Consider the following 16,524-nt stretch of genomic DNA (forward strand, 5'->3'; position numbering starts at 1 on the left):
GGCTGCTAACTGGTATCAATAAAAGGAACACACTTTGCCAATTCTTAACAGAACTATACAAGCTTCCAGTTTGTTTCAGAGCGCAACTCAAAGTGTTGATTTTGATGTATGAATTCTGGAGTAACTTAGGACTGAGGTACCTAGAGGACCACGGATTCCTGTATGTTGCCCAGCTACTAAAATCATCATTAAGAGACTCAAAATGCACCTCATTTTTCCCGAGGTGAGCTAGATGGCAACAAGAGACAGAACCTTTTCAGTCATGGAGTCTCTTCTCTCCTCTCCCTCTTCCATCTGTCAGACTCCTCTCTGATGATTTTCAGAAGACAATTAAAATACTGCTGTTTTCTTACCCTGATACTAACTGATGAACAGCATCTGCTGAGTAGTGTTACGTGTTTGAGTTTTATGCTGTTTTTGTACTGTTTGTTCTATTGCTAGACATCACAGAAATTATTTATTTATCTGTGTTTGTTCAGAGTATTTTATTGTGTGCTGTTTTTAGGGGGGGACACAAAGCAGCTTTCATAAAAATATTCAGACAATAAGTATCAACACCAAAAATTCTGCAATAAAAGTAAATGAAGAAAAAAACCCTCACACCTTTTTTGAAGCTGGACTGCAACACATTAAAAAGTCTAGTCTAGAGAATAAAAAAAGTCTTTATCTTTCACTAAAGAAAAAGCAGAATCAGTGCCAGGCAAGCCTCCTGGGAGAAAATGTTCTAAAGATGGGGCGGCAGAAAAGGTCCTTTTTCAGGTATCTGTCACATCTCAGATGGCAAAGGGACTCACAGATGGTTGGTGAAAATTTAAAACATTGTTAATTATTGTACACGTTTTTGTCAGCTAATTCCCCTTGTGATTTACAATAGTTGGAAATAATATTTGTTCTATTTTCTTGTCCTTTTACATTTCTATACACACTATACCCATATCTCTATTCAATAAAGTTGTGGCCTGTTTCAGCCCAAGCCAATCTCAGGTGTCATTTAATCTGTTGAGGGTTCAGGACTGAGAGTTGCGATGCCTGGGCTCACAATGCATATCACCAGAAAGGCTGAATACTTTAGTGCTTATTCACTAGTATGCTAAACACAGGACAGGTTAGTGAAAAAATATACTTTTTACCCAAGCCACTGGACAGATCCGTTTAGAGCAGGGGGCATTTTTCTTCTAAGGACAAATTTCCAGTACTCAGGGCAGGGTCAAGAGCCTAGCATAAGGGTTGGGGGCTTTAACCCTTTATCTCCTCCTGATCTGGCTCTGAGTATCCTGTGTATGCCATTTGCTTTGAAAAAAATATATCACTTCAATGGAAGATCTGCAAATTAGAAGCCTGAACCATAGCAGTGGGTTCTAGGGCCCTGATCCAGATCAGGCTGCCCACACCAGCAATCTGAGTTAAGAAAAGCACCCTGCACTTAAAAGCACAGCTATGTACCTAGCATTAACATGTAGTTTGCCCCAAACATTTAGTGGAGAGTATATTCAAGAAATGCTGTCAGTACTAGAAGTGACACAATGCCTTCAGACAGCTGTGGAATGGGCTTCCACCTGAGGTTTAGATATATCCCACACTATTGATGGCTCAGAAAAATTCCTCTAGCTGCACAGGTAGCTTATATATCCTTGTTAATTGCGTCCTCTCCTTGCTCCTCTTTCCATGGATAGAAATTACTGAGTGAAGAGGAACGATTGTGCATTCAGGTGCTGAATCCCTGTTGCACTCATTGCCTTCTACCTGCAATGGGGGTAATAGTTAGAAGGACCTTAAAGGCTGATCCCAGTTTTACTGCAGCTAAAGCCATAAATAAACAGGCCCTATCTTGGCCTTCTAGAATAATTTTGGCTATGGAAAGAAAGAAAAAACCAGCAATGAAAAGAACTATGCACCCTGCATTAAAAAATGCCTTGTTCTGTGTCCAATAAGCAAGGGACACCTTTGTCCAGCGGCGCTGTGACCCATAGATTGCAGCAAATACCCTGCCTGCTGCTGTCAATAAAGATTTGGTCTGATTTTATCCCATCACCATTGCACAGTCTTATTATTTTGCTGTTATCATGGGTTACATAATGCGCCTGACTGGGCAATGACTTCACTGATACTGCAATTGTACTGCTGTCAGTAAACGGGACTGTTGGTAGAGAGAAAAGTTCTTATCAAAATATTATTCTGATGTACTGATACCCCAGAATTAACTAAAGAAATTAACTAGAATTAACTACAGTACTTAAGATTTGTTACTAATTCAGTTACATTAATTCGGCATTTTATATTCAAAGAGATGTGACTTCAAATTCCTTTTAAAAAAACCATGAACTTCTACACTAGTTCTTTTTTATTTTAAAAGCAGCATGTCAGTTATTCAAAATTTCCACCGATAAGGCCATGAAATGAATGGCCATTGGGTCAAATTGTGTATATATAAGACAAAGAATTTTGATAGCTTTAGAATTAAACTGCCAGTACCTTTTTTTATCTCAATAGCATTTGTGACAGGTACAAAGAGTTCACATTAACTGCACTTAGTGGAAGAACAGTACATGAAATTCTGAAAAACACTGACATTTCTGGTGGTTCAGGTTCTTCCCTGTCACTCAGTTATTGAGCAAAGTGATGCCATCAGATGTCAAATGATTACAATTTTTTACACGACTATGAAATTAGCTCAAAAGCTGTCAGATCCTCTTGGACTAGCAATGCAAAGTCAATTTAATTATCAAGCAGGATATTTTCAATACAGGATGCAAATCAACAGATGTGACAATGCAGAAATCCATATGAGCTAATGGGGGTGGAGAGAGAAGGGGTTGGGGAAGGAATTTCAGGGCAGGCAAGAAATCTTGGGGATATGATGGAAAGCTCAGTAAAAATGCCAATCCAGTAGGCAGCAGCTGTGAATGAGGCAAAAGCTATGCAAGGAATGGCTGGTGCTACCATTGGTCCAACCAAAAAACTATTGCAGACTGTGGCACCATGGCCCACCTGAAAGTGGCTGAAGGCCCACTGTTTGAGAAACACTGGTTTAGAAAAGATGTAAATAAAGACATGAAAGTGGTGTGTAAAATATATAGAGACATCTTTCTTAAAATACTAGAACCAGGGGTTATCCAAATAAGGTAAATAAAAGGAAGTATTATTTATTCATGCAGCACATAGTTAAACTACCAATCCCATAGTTAATTAGGCCTGCAAACAGATGGATTTTAAAAAGGCGATTAGACAAATTCATGGAGAAGACAGCTATATATGGTTAGTAGACATCAAAGTTAAGTAAAACGTTCTGCAATTGGGGCAGCATGCCTCAATACCCGTCCCTGGGGGCCTAAAGTAAGAGAGGGGGTATGTCCTCATGCCATGCTTTGGGGCTTCCCACAGGAATATGTCTGGTTATTCTGGGGAAACAGCATGCTAGATTAGATGGATCTTTGGTCAACCCTGTTGTCTTTGTCCATGGAGTTTGACCAAACTGAGTTTGGTCAAACTCAACCAGCATGAGTTTGACCAAACTGTGGGAGGCAGTGGAAGACAGGAGTGCCTGGTGTTCTCTGGTCCATGGGGTCATGAAGAGTCAGACATGACTAAACAACAGATTGGTCAGCCCACATTATCAGCCTGTGCACAGATGGGACAATGCTGCTCTCCTGTCTTCCAAACACATCACACCACTGGTGCTTACTTTAGGGGAAATGTAAGGTGTGGGGAGCTTGGTGCAGCAGAGCCAATCCATGCCTGTCTATCAACCTGAAACACTTTCTGCTTCCTTTAAAATTCCTCAAATATTTTGTCCTAGGAGAATATCCAAATTCTTATTGAAATTTCATTTTAGGCAAAATTAAGTGCCAACTTTCTTAATAATGGCAGAGAGGGAGACCAGTCATAACAGCTCAGCCATCTTATAGCAAAGATAATTTTCTTCTAATCTTTATACAGCTGATTCTCAATGAGCTGCATAATAAAATACTACCAACACATTCTTCAATTGACTTAAAGGCCGCCACCACTACTTCTGTCATTAATACTCCAAATACAAGAGGGCCTGATGCAAAGAACTAGTCAACTATAGCAGCTGCTCATTTTCCCCACCCCTGGGGGCTGTCACGCCCCACATATCCTTTCCTCCTTACTGTGCCTCTTTATCCACAGGTGGGGGAAAAGAAATTGCAAGTTTTGAGGAGCGTCCTGGATCTTGCCAAGTTCAGCATGAGCTGGGGCATTCCCAACTGTAGTGTTGCCACTCAGAGAGCCAGTGTGGTGTAGTGATTAAGAGCGGTAGACTCGTAATCTGGTGAACCGTGTTCGCTTCCCTGCTCCTCCACCTGCAGCTGCTGGGTGACCTTGGGCCAGTCACACTTCACTGAAGTCTCTCAGCCCCACTCACCTCACAGAGTGTTTGTTGTGGGGGAGGAAGGGAAAGGAGAATGTTAGCTGCTTTGAGACTCCTTAGGGTAGTGATAAAGCGGGATATCAAATCCAAACTCTTCTTCTCTTCTTCTACTCATCTCCCCACCCCATGGCGGAAGACAAGCAACAATGACAGAAATGGAAGGACTCAACGGTGGTAGTGGGCAGGCAGTGGCACGTTCTTGTTTGACCTCAGGTGGCGAAACAGGACAGGCTACCCCTGGTCTACAGAAGAAAACTGGTAAGCCACTGGCCGAGACTTTATAAATATGGAAAAACTAAAACATAACTTCAAATTGCTGAGCAAGATGCATGCTTCAAAACTCTCTATTTATGAAAGCAAAAAATATTATGCCTTTAAAAATATAGCTTTTATTAAGAAGAAGAACAATTTACCTGTGGTGGAAGAAGTGGTAATCGGATGTAGGCAAGTAACATACTCAAGTCATTACATCTCCTTTGCATGTCATACTTAACCCACTTCATTAAGGCATTGAAAATGGTCTCTTCATCGGGAACATTCACATCATCACTTGCAAGAAGTTTATGGAGTTCCTCTGCTGGCAACAATAAAAACTCTTGATTTCGAATAACTTCCATTATGTTTTCCTACCAAGAAAAATGAACATTCCATAATTAACTAACAAAAAAGAGTATCAGTACAACAAGCAAACTTATAACAACATTTTACCAAAACCAAACAACAACCCTGAGAACCAACCGGTTCAGGACAGATAATATGTAAAAATCTAACCTATAGTTGGTTTTTTTCATTCGGACACACAATCACTAAGGTTATCATCTGTAGTCTAATGGGAATAAAGGTAAAGGTAAAGGGACCCCTGACCATTAGGTCCAGTTGTGGTCGACTCTGGGGTTGCGGCGCTCATCTTGCTTTATTGGCCGAAGGAGCCGGCGTACAGCTTCCGGGTCATGTGGCCAGCATGACTTAGCCGCTTCTGGCGAACCAGAGTAGTGCATGGAAACGCCATTTACCTTCCCGCCGGAGCGGTACCTATTTATCTACTTGCACTTTGACGTGCTTTTGAACTGCTAGGTTGGCAGGAGCAGGGACTGAGCAACGGGAGCTCACCCCCTCGCGGGTATTCAAACCGCCGACCTTCTGATCGGCAAGTCCTAGGCTCTGTGGTTTAACCCACAGCGCCACCCACGTCCCAGGCCTAATGGGAATAAATGTCCATAAATTAATATGAATAGCAACAAATCAACTGGCCTACAAATCTAGTTGCCTAGATGGCCCTTTCTTCCCTTTACCCTTTCCACTATTGCAATATGCTTCCCTGCTAAAGGTCTAATTTTATCCAGTACTTTTTGGGGTGTTTGGGGAGGATGTGAGTTTTTTTGGTAGCACAACCCATTCCTTGCTAATTCCCATAGCGTTCCAGTACAGTGCTTTCACCATTTACTTAGGAGAGTGTGAACTGACCCTGAACCTTTTATTTATTTGTTTGTTTCAACAAATACATTAATGTTAAGCAGCCTTTGTCTTCTCTCTGCTCAGGTCACATAATCTCTAAATGGAATTAGTAACACATCATAAATCCCATTCTTGGGCATATTATTTGCATTAGCGAATATTTTGACCTGCTTGATTTACTCTAAAGCTAAGTGCCAGGTTTATGTGGCTCAGGACATGAGAGATAGCCTGGGTCACAAAACCAGCTTCATTGCAGGCAGTAGGGATATACTTTGCAACACTCATGCCTGGTAGCAAATATAAACTATCCTGACTGTGGGATACATATCATTTTTATATTTGTACTGTGTTTACTAGGTATCTTTATTGAGCAGAGGTGAAGCAGAGTGCAAAATGACCACTAGCTGGGCCCTCCCTTGAGTTCTATCAAATTCAAACGTTACCAAAGAAGTATTCCTCCTAACCAAGAAAAAACTTTACAATTTAATGCAAAATGACTGGATTTTAGCACACATCCAGCAAGATTCAAGATCTGAGGGGAAACCAATGAGTTCTACTTCCATACAGAGCCATGTAATTTTAAAATACGAGAAATGGGGATAAGTGAGCATAAAACTCTGCCACGTCTCTGCTGATCTCTCAAAGAAGAAACAAGGAGTAGGCAGTGTATGTATGTGTAAGTATTAATATATAAATAGACAAATGAGAAAAGCCACTCTTTCCTGACGTGAGATGCCTTTCCACAGGAATAAATTAATGTCCTCAATTTGCATCAATAATATGCAAATTAAGCAGCCCATATTTGATACACTGGGAATATGGAAACCATCTTCAGGCAAGAACAATATGTGGCGTTTTGAGAATTTATAATAGAAATGTTTACAGATGTTAAACTAATGGGTTTAAATTAATTTTGTATCAAACCATTATAATTTTCAAGAAATGTAATTACAGATTTAAAATAGAAGAGAGATACTTGGTTAATGATTGGATGTAACTCCATCATAAAGATTTAATTTCATTTGATAGGTAAAAGAACAAAATCAAATCTTGAAATCGGTTCGAGTAATTTAATATTATTTCTTTAAGCAGAAATCACATCTTAACCTTCATTAACTCATAGATGTAAAAACCGCCCTTGAAATATATGTGCCATAAAAAGCTATTTATTTAGCAAATGAGATAGCTGTTTTTCTGGGACGAATGCAGGAACTGAAAAATCCTCTATAGTCAAAATGCAATTGTATTTTTCAAATCTTCATTGTTTTAAAATATTTTGAACTTTGGTTGCATGCTTTCTTTCTATACATTATGTATATTTTTCACAACACATCTCTACCCATTTGAACCATAAGTTGGGAATGATATTACATGTTACGTTAGATATAATTATTTTACATATAGTTCTTCTTAAGAGTGCTTCTTCTCTACATTTTGAGAGCAGTGCAGTGTTTCTTATGTTTTTCCCAGAGAGACACGTTGCATCTCAATGCCCGACAGTAAAAAGACAAGGTCACCATATGTGGGGGGAAGGAGGCAGGTTTTTCCCTTGTTGCAACAATGCACTTTACTTTCCAATGCAAGTGAATTTGGAATAATATTAAGTTGTATGATGCCACTGGGATAGATGCCCACCTGCAATCCACAGGGCTCTGATCATGTCCTCACAGAAAGCAGGCAGAAACAATTTTTCAAACCAAACTGGGCTTTAGAACCAGTCCTCAATGTCCCTACCACCTCAGAACTCCCATCATCAGAAAGGATAATCAACATCTTCAGCCTAAAGAGATACAACTACTATCCAAGAACTCCAGCTCTGAAGCCACATTCATGCTCCAACCACTCTACATCCCATCATCAAAGACTCCTAAAGCAAGCAGGTTCTCTTTAAAGGTGGACACTTGTTTCTTTGTGGAGACAAAAGCAAAAGTGAATAGCTTTTTTCTACTTAGTAGATTCAGTCAGAGTTTGCTAGTTGGAGGCACAGCGTTCAAGTTTAACTAGTCAGACTTCCTGACGAACGATGCTGCTAAGTGTGTCTTTGTTCTACTTATCTAAGACCTGACTTTCCACTTCATCTGCCCAGCAGACTTCTTCCTGATGACCTCCCTTTCTGGAATTTGACCCTGGCCTGATTTGACTCTGCTCACAATACCCTTTATGGATTTGGCTCCCCTGGAACCAGCTCTCAGCTGTGTCTGACCTGGGTTTGGCCCATCCCTGAGCAGGTGCTGCTGGCTGAAACAAAGTACAGTCCTGGCACCCATGGCTCTTGCTCTTACCTGTATAGCTCCACCTCTTCATCTGCAAGGCTCATATATGGGTTATATTTCCTAGTTATGCAAACATATAACGCAATGTGGAGGACTGGCATTTTATTTATGCAGATTATTTACCAAGAAATGAATAATATTCCATTGCTTGGATCCAGAAAACTGTAAAATTGTTTCTACTAACACAAATCCCATATAAACAGCAGCACACTGCAACTCCCCACCCTACAAGTCCTCATAGACTCTAAACGACCTAGCTTTCCCCACCACCATAATCACCTCCCTTCCAATTTTAAAGGCTGTTTGAATGGACCGTGTAGCTTTATTCATGAATATTGAATATGAATTTGGGACAGCTGCAGTGGGCTATAGAAATCTAGAATCAGAGAAAATTGCCTTCCTGCTTTCCACTAACAGAAGGCTCCACTGGATCAATGAGTCTTCCATCAGTGGAGGGACACGTCTGGACGAAACCCTTGTGGTATAACATTATCTATAACGCATGATATTATGTACTCTGAAAATGTTGGCTCAGAATAGAATACCATTTCCTCTTGCTTTTCCCCAACAAGATAAATCCACAGATTGTATTGTCACTTTATCCCAAATTAAGTACTATTATAAACTTTTTAAGGAGAACATTATGATACAAGTCACCAGGAACCTGTCACATTAAGTTGTTTTACCCTGACAGAACACTTACAAACTGCTCATTGAACTGCTTGTTGAATGCTGAAAATTTGCCAATGTGCTCTCTGATCCCCACAGATAAATTTCAGACTAAAATGAGATTGGAAAGCATTTTTCATGTGGCACATTATATTGATTAAACTGACAGATATGCCTGTTTTATTGGTCTTTTGCAAACTGCATACTCTGAAGAAACGTGCATTGTATCCTATTTTATCAGAAGTGTCAAATGATCTTGCACTGTCAACAAACGGAAACATGCAATTATTTTTCACATTAGCTTATTTCTGAATAAAGAAATGTCAATAGTTTTTGTGGAGTTCCTTGTGCTACATATACTTGGCAACAGCCCCTAGATAATCTAGATAACAGGCATCATTTTATCACTGAGACTTGGTCTAGTTCAGCATAACAGTAAATCAGCAGTGGGAAACTTCCAGCTCTGATGCCTTAAGATGGGCTCTCAGTTGTTCCTTGGTGAGGGACAGGACTCACTTGTGGCACCCATCATTTAATAAACCTTTTACAAATGACCCATAGGGCTGAGCTGAGGTCAGGATACAAATCAAGTTCCCCACCGCTGTGATAGACCATGGTTTTCTGTGATGTGAATATGCTTCAGTAAGTCTCAGGCTTTCCAAATATATTCTCATTTGTGTATGAGAAGGTCAGAAGTGTTTGTTCCTTATTTTAAACCAAACATGTAAACTGTAAACTATAGTTTCAGAACAAGTAAGGATCTGAAACTCTGGCCTGATCCATCCTTTTTCTTACCATAGTTTAAACAAACCAGAGTTTACCAATTCAGATGTCACAGAGAACTATGTTTGTTTGTAGCTTGTTTCTGTTAACCAACTGAAAGCTTCTGAACATGCAAGCCCAAGACTCATCATGGTCTATCACATAGCAGGAAACCATTGTTTTTCATTATGGCTGAACTAGCCCATTACTAGGAGTGCTCAGATACCTTGCCTTTTAAGGCCTATGGCAAGATCTAAGGAAGAACTGAGCATATATTTCCCACTTTTACAGATCACACCATCCATTTTTTTACATATATCAAAATTTAAAGTCAACTCGGTCATTCCTCTCTAGGCAAGCTATTTAAGGAATTTTGATAAAAGGTAAAAAAATAAAAGGTTTCCATAAGGTTAATGAAATTTCTCAGTCATGGTTTCCATGTATCCCGAGGGTACCACCGGATTTTGATTACATCAATATCTAAAGAAGAAAATTCTTTCAAAGGTGAAAAATCTGAGTGGATTTGAGAGAAGCAGAAAAATGTTCTTGAAAAAAAACCAGTAAGGTGTATTTTGCATATTCCCAAGTTTTTACCAGAATTCACTTAAAGCAAAGTTTGAAGTAAATTTGGAGGTTGCATCATAGGAAAAACATCAAGTTCCCCCAGACCTCATACATAACAGCACAACATTCACTGCTCCAGAATGAATTTAAACAGGAAACTTCCACTTCAGAGGGTAGAAAGTGGTCACTCGGAATACCAAATGCAAATTGCAAAGCCAGACAAACAGGCTCTCAGACATCATTTGGAACAGGGCCTAAAGGAACCAGGCCCATCAGAGATACAAGAGAATGCCCATATGTTGGCACATCATCATGCAGGGAAAAAAGGGGTATGTGGAGATTTTAACACAGGTGCCAGAAGGCAGGCAAATCTGCCAGTACCTCTTAAGATTGCTGTCCTCCTAAACTGACTTGGCGGAAAATTGGGAATGACCCATCTTATCTGGGGAAGACCCCTTATCTTCTGATGATAAACTATTTCCCTAAATTCACTGAAGCTGATCATTGGAAATAAGCTCTCAATAAAATGAAAGCTATTTTTCATGCTCTGGGAGTCCTAGCCAAGTCATCTCCAATAATAGGCAACAATTTTCACCAGAATTTTGTAGAAGACTTGCAGAGGTCAAGAGTGAAGTATGTCACTCTCTGACATTATTATTATTATTATTATTAGGAGGAGGAGGAGGAGGAGGAAGAATTTGAAAGCATTTGGTGGGATACTGTTCCTGGAAAACCTGAGATCAATGGAAGAAATTATGTTTTCAAATGTAACGATTTTTAGGATGTTTTAACTTTTTCAGAATGTTTTCTATTATTATTGTGGATGTGGATGCCATACGGGGCTCCTTTGAGAAGAGGGATATAACACAAACAAATAAAGAAATAAACACATTCAGCCATTTCTCTCCCAGCCCATGGTCTTGCAAGCCTGATATTTAATACATTAATTTAAATACTGTAATTTTGCAATGCCTTACTAAAACCCAGTCTGCAATATGCTCTTGGTATACCTATTTCACCATCCTGGAAATAAATGTTGTATTATTGCATATAGTTCATCTCTTATTTATTACAGTTCTGCGCTATATTTTCTTCTCCGATAGGCTTTTTCACAGGGAATATGAAAAATGCTTTAGGAGGCAAGAAGATAAACAAGAATGCAAACCAGACACCCTAATCTCACCCCTGATATAGAAAGCCAAAGAAAAAATTAATTCTGTCTATAATACTCATCAAAGAAAGCAAAACATTAGATTTTATGAGCTTTTTACTTGTCATAAAAGCAGTATGGTCTCTGCTCAATTTTAAGATGTACATAAAAGCCAGCTATATTTCTGAATGCCAATTAAAGAGACTAACGCAGCCTCAGCACAGAGTTGGCACGTCACGGTTGTTTATTATATGCTAAAATCATACCCTCCAAGTCTCCTGATTTTCCAGGTAAAGGTAAAGGGACCCCTGACCATTAGGTCCAGTCGTGACTGACTCTGGGGTTGCGATGCTCATCTCGCTTTATTGGCCGAGGGAGCCGGCGTACAGCTTCCGGGTCATGTGGCCAGCATGACTAAGCCGTTTCTGGCGAACCAGAGCAGTGCATGGAAACGCCGTTTACCTTCCCGCCAGAGTGGTACTTATTTATCTACTTGCACTTTGACGTGCTTTCGAACTGCTTGGTTGGCAGGAGCAGGGACTGAGCAACGGGAGCTCACCCCGTCGTGGGGATGCGAACTGCCGACCTTCTGATCGGCAAGTCCTAGGCTCTGTGGTTTAACCCACAGTGCCACCCGCGTCCCTCAGTCCCAGAATTACAAAAGCCATCACAACTTTTCTGATTTGATCCCCAAAGGTGCCTATTTCTCCTGCCAGCTTCGCCAGTGCTGAACTCGGGGAGGAGGATGAGCCAAAGTTTGTCCCAAGCAATGACAATGGCAGCAGTGGCAGATTCAAGAGAGCCTCTCCGTGGCCACCACTGCTGGCCTCCTTCCTTGGGCAGCTCATAGCATCTGCTAAAGAGCAGGCGAGGAGGAGACGCTGCTGTCCCTGAGGCCCAGCCCTGCATGATGTGCTGGTCTGGGGGTCAGGGAGAGGGCAGGGCTACCCTTGGTGGCAAGAAAGGGAGGAGGAGCGGAGCGCAAGGAACCTTGATTTTTTTTAATTTTAAAATGTTTTGTGCATCCACATCTAATCCTGATCCTTTCCAAAATTTATCTATTGGCATGCGTTTTTGTTTTTGTAAATATACCAAAGTTTAAAACAGAATAAAATTGGTACTAAGGGGTTTTCTGAAGATGGTGTGTGTGCTGTGTGCTGTTGGTGAAGTGATGGTGGCACCCGCCCTTCTTGTGACAGGAAATGCTCTACAGGAGACACACACAAAGATGGGGGATCAAGGAGGCACAGCTGGGTGTGTGTGAGAAATGTCCTTACTTTCATCTGAGGAATGTTGAAGGGTATGTAAAATGCATCAGAGTGAATTGCCCTGCAAAAAAAGTGGCATGTATATTTGACTGAACAATTTGGCCCTTGAAGAATTGTTATCACCCCCTATATAATGCTTCTCTTACTTCAAACTTTAAGAGAATAAGCATGCATCCTAAGACTTTTCTTAGGATGGGCTTTCACATCCACAACAGATGTGTTGCTGAAGAAAAAGCCAACCTGCCATGAACTACTGAGACCTGATCAAATGAGATGAGTGGACCTTTACTGGCCCAGCTTGTTATGACCAGATACTTGTTCCAGTTGCAACTTCAGGGTGGAGGTCAGGGAACTAGAGTTTCCATGATTCACCAAGACTGGCTTTGTAATGTGTTTTACCCAGCAAAATATATGGTCTTTTCTTGTTTGTGTATTTCTAATTTCAGGGGCTATGCATGGGTTTACTCTCTGACTTGAGGCTGGTGCTGGAGGTGCCCCAATTCCTGATATCTTGCTTGCTCTGCACAGGGCTTCATGGTCTCCATGGCACCCCTGGGACCGCCACAGGATGTACTGATCTGTGCACATGTGAGAGGCCACACAGTGTACTGCACTCTTCACGATTTGGGTGATCTGGTGATTGAAGGCAAAAATGTAAGGCTGTTGTCATGGTAAGATCACTACAAAACCAAGTCACGTCCACAGGAATAGTGGGCCATTTGATATGGTACACTGTTTAAGACTTGTGGAAGCTCTAGTCTTCCAGAATGCGAAAAGATACATAATAAGACATTATTGCTTAACTGATATTCATAAAATGATATCCTCATTATAACTGCTAGGAACAATTCCTCTCTTTCCAGTTTCAAAACAATTCCTCTATTTCCAGTCTCAAAACATTATTACAGAAAAAGAAGCACATACATGTTCAAAGTAAATGAACAAATGGAAGACTACCTGGTTTCTCCTGAAACAAATAATAAGTTATGGGGGCTTCCTCACCCCCTTTATATTTTCTACAGGAAGCACTACATTCAGCCAAGAGCAATTTCTTAGCAGGCAATTTGACTAGGCGAGAGCAACAGAGGGCAGCACTTCATGGCATCTCACCAACTCCATCCCCCAAGGACCAAAAGAACTCACACCTTACTGTCTAGCAGAAGGATGCAAACCCTTTCATTAATTCAGTTTCAAACAATGCAAATTTCTTTGGCCAGAAAATGTGATGAGAGGTTGATGGGTTAGAACTGCTCTTTTATTAATGTGAGCAGTACACAGCACCTTGCAAACAATTATATAGCTGTCAAACTGAACTGTACTAAGCACTTAAAAAAAAAAGAAAGAAAAGAAAAGGAGAACATGGCCTTAGGCCTATTCAGTTTTCGGTAGTAAACTAAACTAATCCATCACAGTAGTGTTCTTAAAATTAATTTTGGAGGATTACGAATCTAAACAAATATGGTCTCTTAAAATATAGTTCACTCTCTTTCTTTGCATCATGTAATCATTTCAATTAACATCAATTATGTCCAATTACATGGACTAATTAAGTGAAAAATATGATATCCCCATTAACATTACTGTGTCAGGACACATATTGTTCCCCCACTTTCAATAGGAACACTTCCTATTCATTCTAAAAATAAAAGTGGGCTAATGACATTCATTAGGATCTCAAGCAATGCACTGCTAACTACAACTTTATTTACCAAAAGTCAGAGAATCAGGAAGTCAAAACAAAGATCTAACAGAAGACACCACTAAGCTCCCAGTCTTACATAAAATGTGGATAGAAATGAGACTAGGAATTGCAGGCCCAATTCACATGTATTACTAAACAAAACCATAGTGAAGTATGACAAACTGGGGTGCAGGTACTCACAGCTGCTTTGGTCCTCCGATAGTCCTGCTGCCTTGCCACTGTGAGCCATGATTTGGCTTAGCATTATGGCTGAACAAAGGCTCATGATTTGTCTCAATCTAGACAAAGCATAAGCAGTAGCCAAGTCTTACCTTTAATGATTTGTCTGTTTGAATGTAACAATAAGCCAGACCATAACTTAGCTCTTATCTCCCCTGGAAGGCCAAATCTGACAGGTGGGTGTGACTGCAAACCTGTCAATCACCTGACATCACTATGATGTCACATGATGCTGCACTTTGAAATTCCGACTGCTGAGACTTTAAAGTGCAGGGAGTGGCTTGAAAACCCTAATGCAAATACCCCCATACTGCTCTTTCAACATCCCAAAACAGGAGGCTCAAAGAGCAGCGTGAGGTTGTCTGTAAATGGGCTTTCAAAGAGCCCCCCACTGCTCTTTTGAACCTCTGGTTTTATACCATATTTTACCCTGGGAATGTATCAAGTTGGAATCATTTTTTAAAAAATTAAACACTGAAATAATTAAAACCATATATGTGGGTGGCTGAGGGTAAATCATGCAAATAATTACAATAAAAGGTTGTAATTTATAAGGGTTGGAAGAGCAGTGTGAAGTTCTTTGAAAGTCCTTTGGCAAACAACCTCCCTTGACAGTGTTCTTTAAAACTGCTGCTAAAATGGGTATTCCCTCCTCCATTTTAACAACAGTTTAGGGGAAATTGTTTTCCCCTCCTGGAGCAAGATAATAGGGGAGCACCTTGTACCAACAAAAAACCTATCAGAATGTCACTTAAAGCTCCTGGTGATTACTTTGTAGCTATGTTTGTTCCTGCCCCACACCTTATATGATGTAATGTGAGGGGTGGGTGGCCGTGGTTTTGGGGAACAGGCATCACAGGCCAAATGGGACCCCTTTGAGATTCAAGGGCAATCAAAGAAATATTTAAACATTCCAGTGTAGTATAGTATAGCATGTGTGTACACACAAACACACACACACAACCAGAAACAGTATCCATACCTCTGTTCAGAAGCATTGGCTATCCGTCTCCACAACATACTGATGTGAACAGGGATTTTCAACTCTTACAAATATGAAAGATCAGAAAAAGTGAAAAATTACAAATGATGTGATCTTACAAATACGAAAGATCAGAAAAAGTGAAAAAGTGAAAAATTTGACCTAATATAAATGATTTTAGCCCACAAAAGCAAGCTCACACCTCTCAATGAGTTTGTGTACATACAAGAGTCTTGTTTATAATTATATTTTGGGAATGACTCGTGCTCTTATGTAGCTGCATTGTTTTATACTTTTGGGATGACCATACTATAAAGTAGTTGTGCTCTATGTTATAAATCAAGCACCGCTAATTGTTGTTTTTTTCCCCAGTGTATTTCTTATGAATAAAAAAAATGATGGTGTGATGTGAGCAAATTTTTATTATGAAAGTGTGGCCCCCTGTACTATAGTCTCAAAGCAGTTTACACAGATACTAATTCCCTGACTGACTGGTTGGTTTGCTAATGAATGGCTCATTTCTGTGTGGCTTCTCTGTGGCTCCTTGGTGGAGTGATGAGAACAATGAGGAGGCAAATATACCATGGAAGAGCGTAAGAGACTGTATGATATTCCACAAGCAATAGTGAATGGTTCTGGTAAAAGAACAGGATTAAGGCCAAGAACTCTAGACATTATTACAGTATTTGAAACTTTGCCACTAATAATTAATGCTTACTTCAGAAAAGCAGGAATCTTGACATGTCTTACAAAATTCTACCTGTCCTGCACATCTTGATGGCTCTATAAAATATAGAAAAAAATAAACTTCGACACTTAAAGTTTCATATAAAATTAACTACGGAGAGTTTTATCAAAAGTTTTTAAAACAACAACATCATAAAGGACCTCTTTTAGGCAAGCATACTTTTATTACTTCATATGACATACTAAACTTAAATCATGCAGAATTTGGGAGAGGGTAACAAGAAAAAATGATACATATGACAGGGGAAAGTAATTTGAGCAGAAGGCCTATCTTTCTTGCAAAATATTCCACTCTCCTTTTGAAAAGTTCAAACCAGCCAACATTAGACCCCAATGCAATCTC

The 16,524-nt window shown here is 40.1% G+C and overlaps 1 protein-coding gene across 5 annotated transcripts in view; it reads right to left on the reverse strand.

The window, feature by feature from the left end:
• The window catches only part of KLHL1 (kelch like family member 1), a 135,141-nt gene that overhangs the window by 68,356 nt on the left and 50,261 nt on the right, over window positions 1-16,524 (reverse strand). For all 5 annotated transcript variants that reach the window (XM_083737807.1, XM_083737805.1, XM_083737808.1 and 2 more), the window contains exon 5: window positions 4,804-5,016. In XM_083737807.1, the coding sequence (XP_083593933.1) occupies window positions 4,804-5,016 (213 nt within the window). The remainder of the gene's footprint in view (window positions 1-4,803; window positions 5,017-16,524) is intronic.

Source organism: Podarcis gaigeae, assembly GCF_964106915.1.
Source record: "Podarcis gaigeae genome assembly, chromosome: 4".
NCBI lineage: Eukaryota > Metazoa > Chordata > Lepidosauria > Squamata > Lacertidae > Podarcis > Podarcis gaigeae.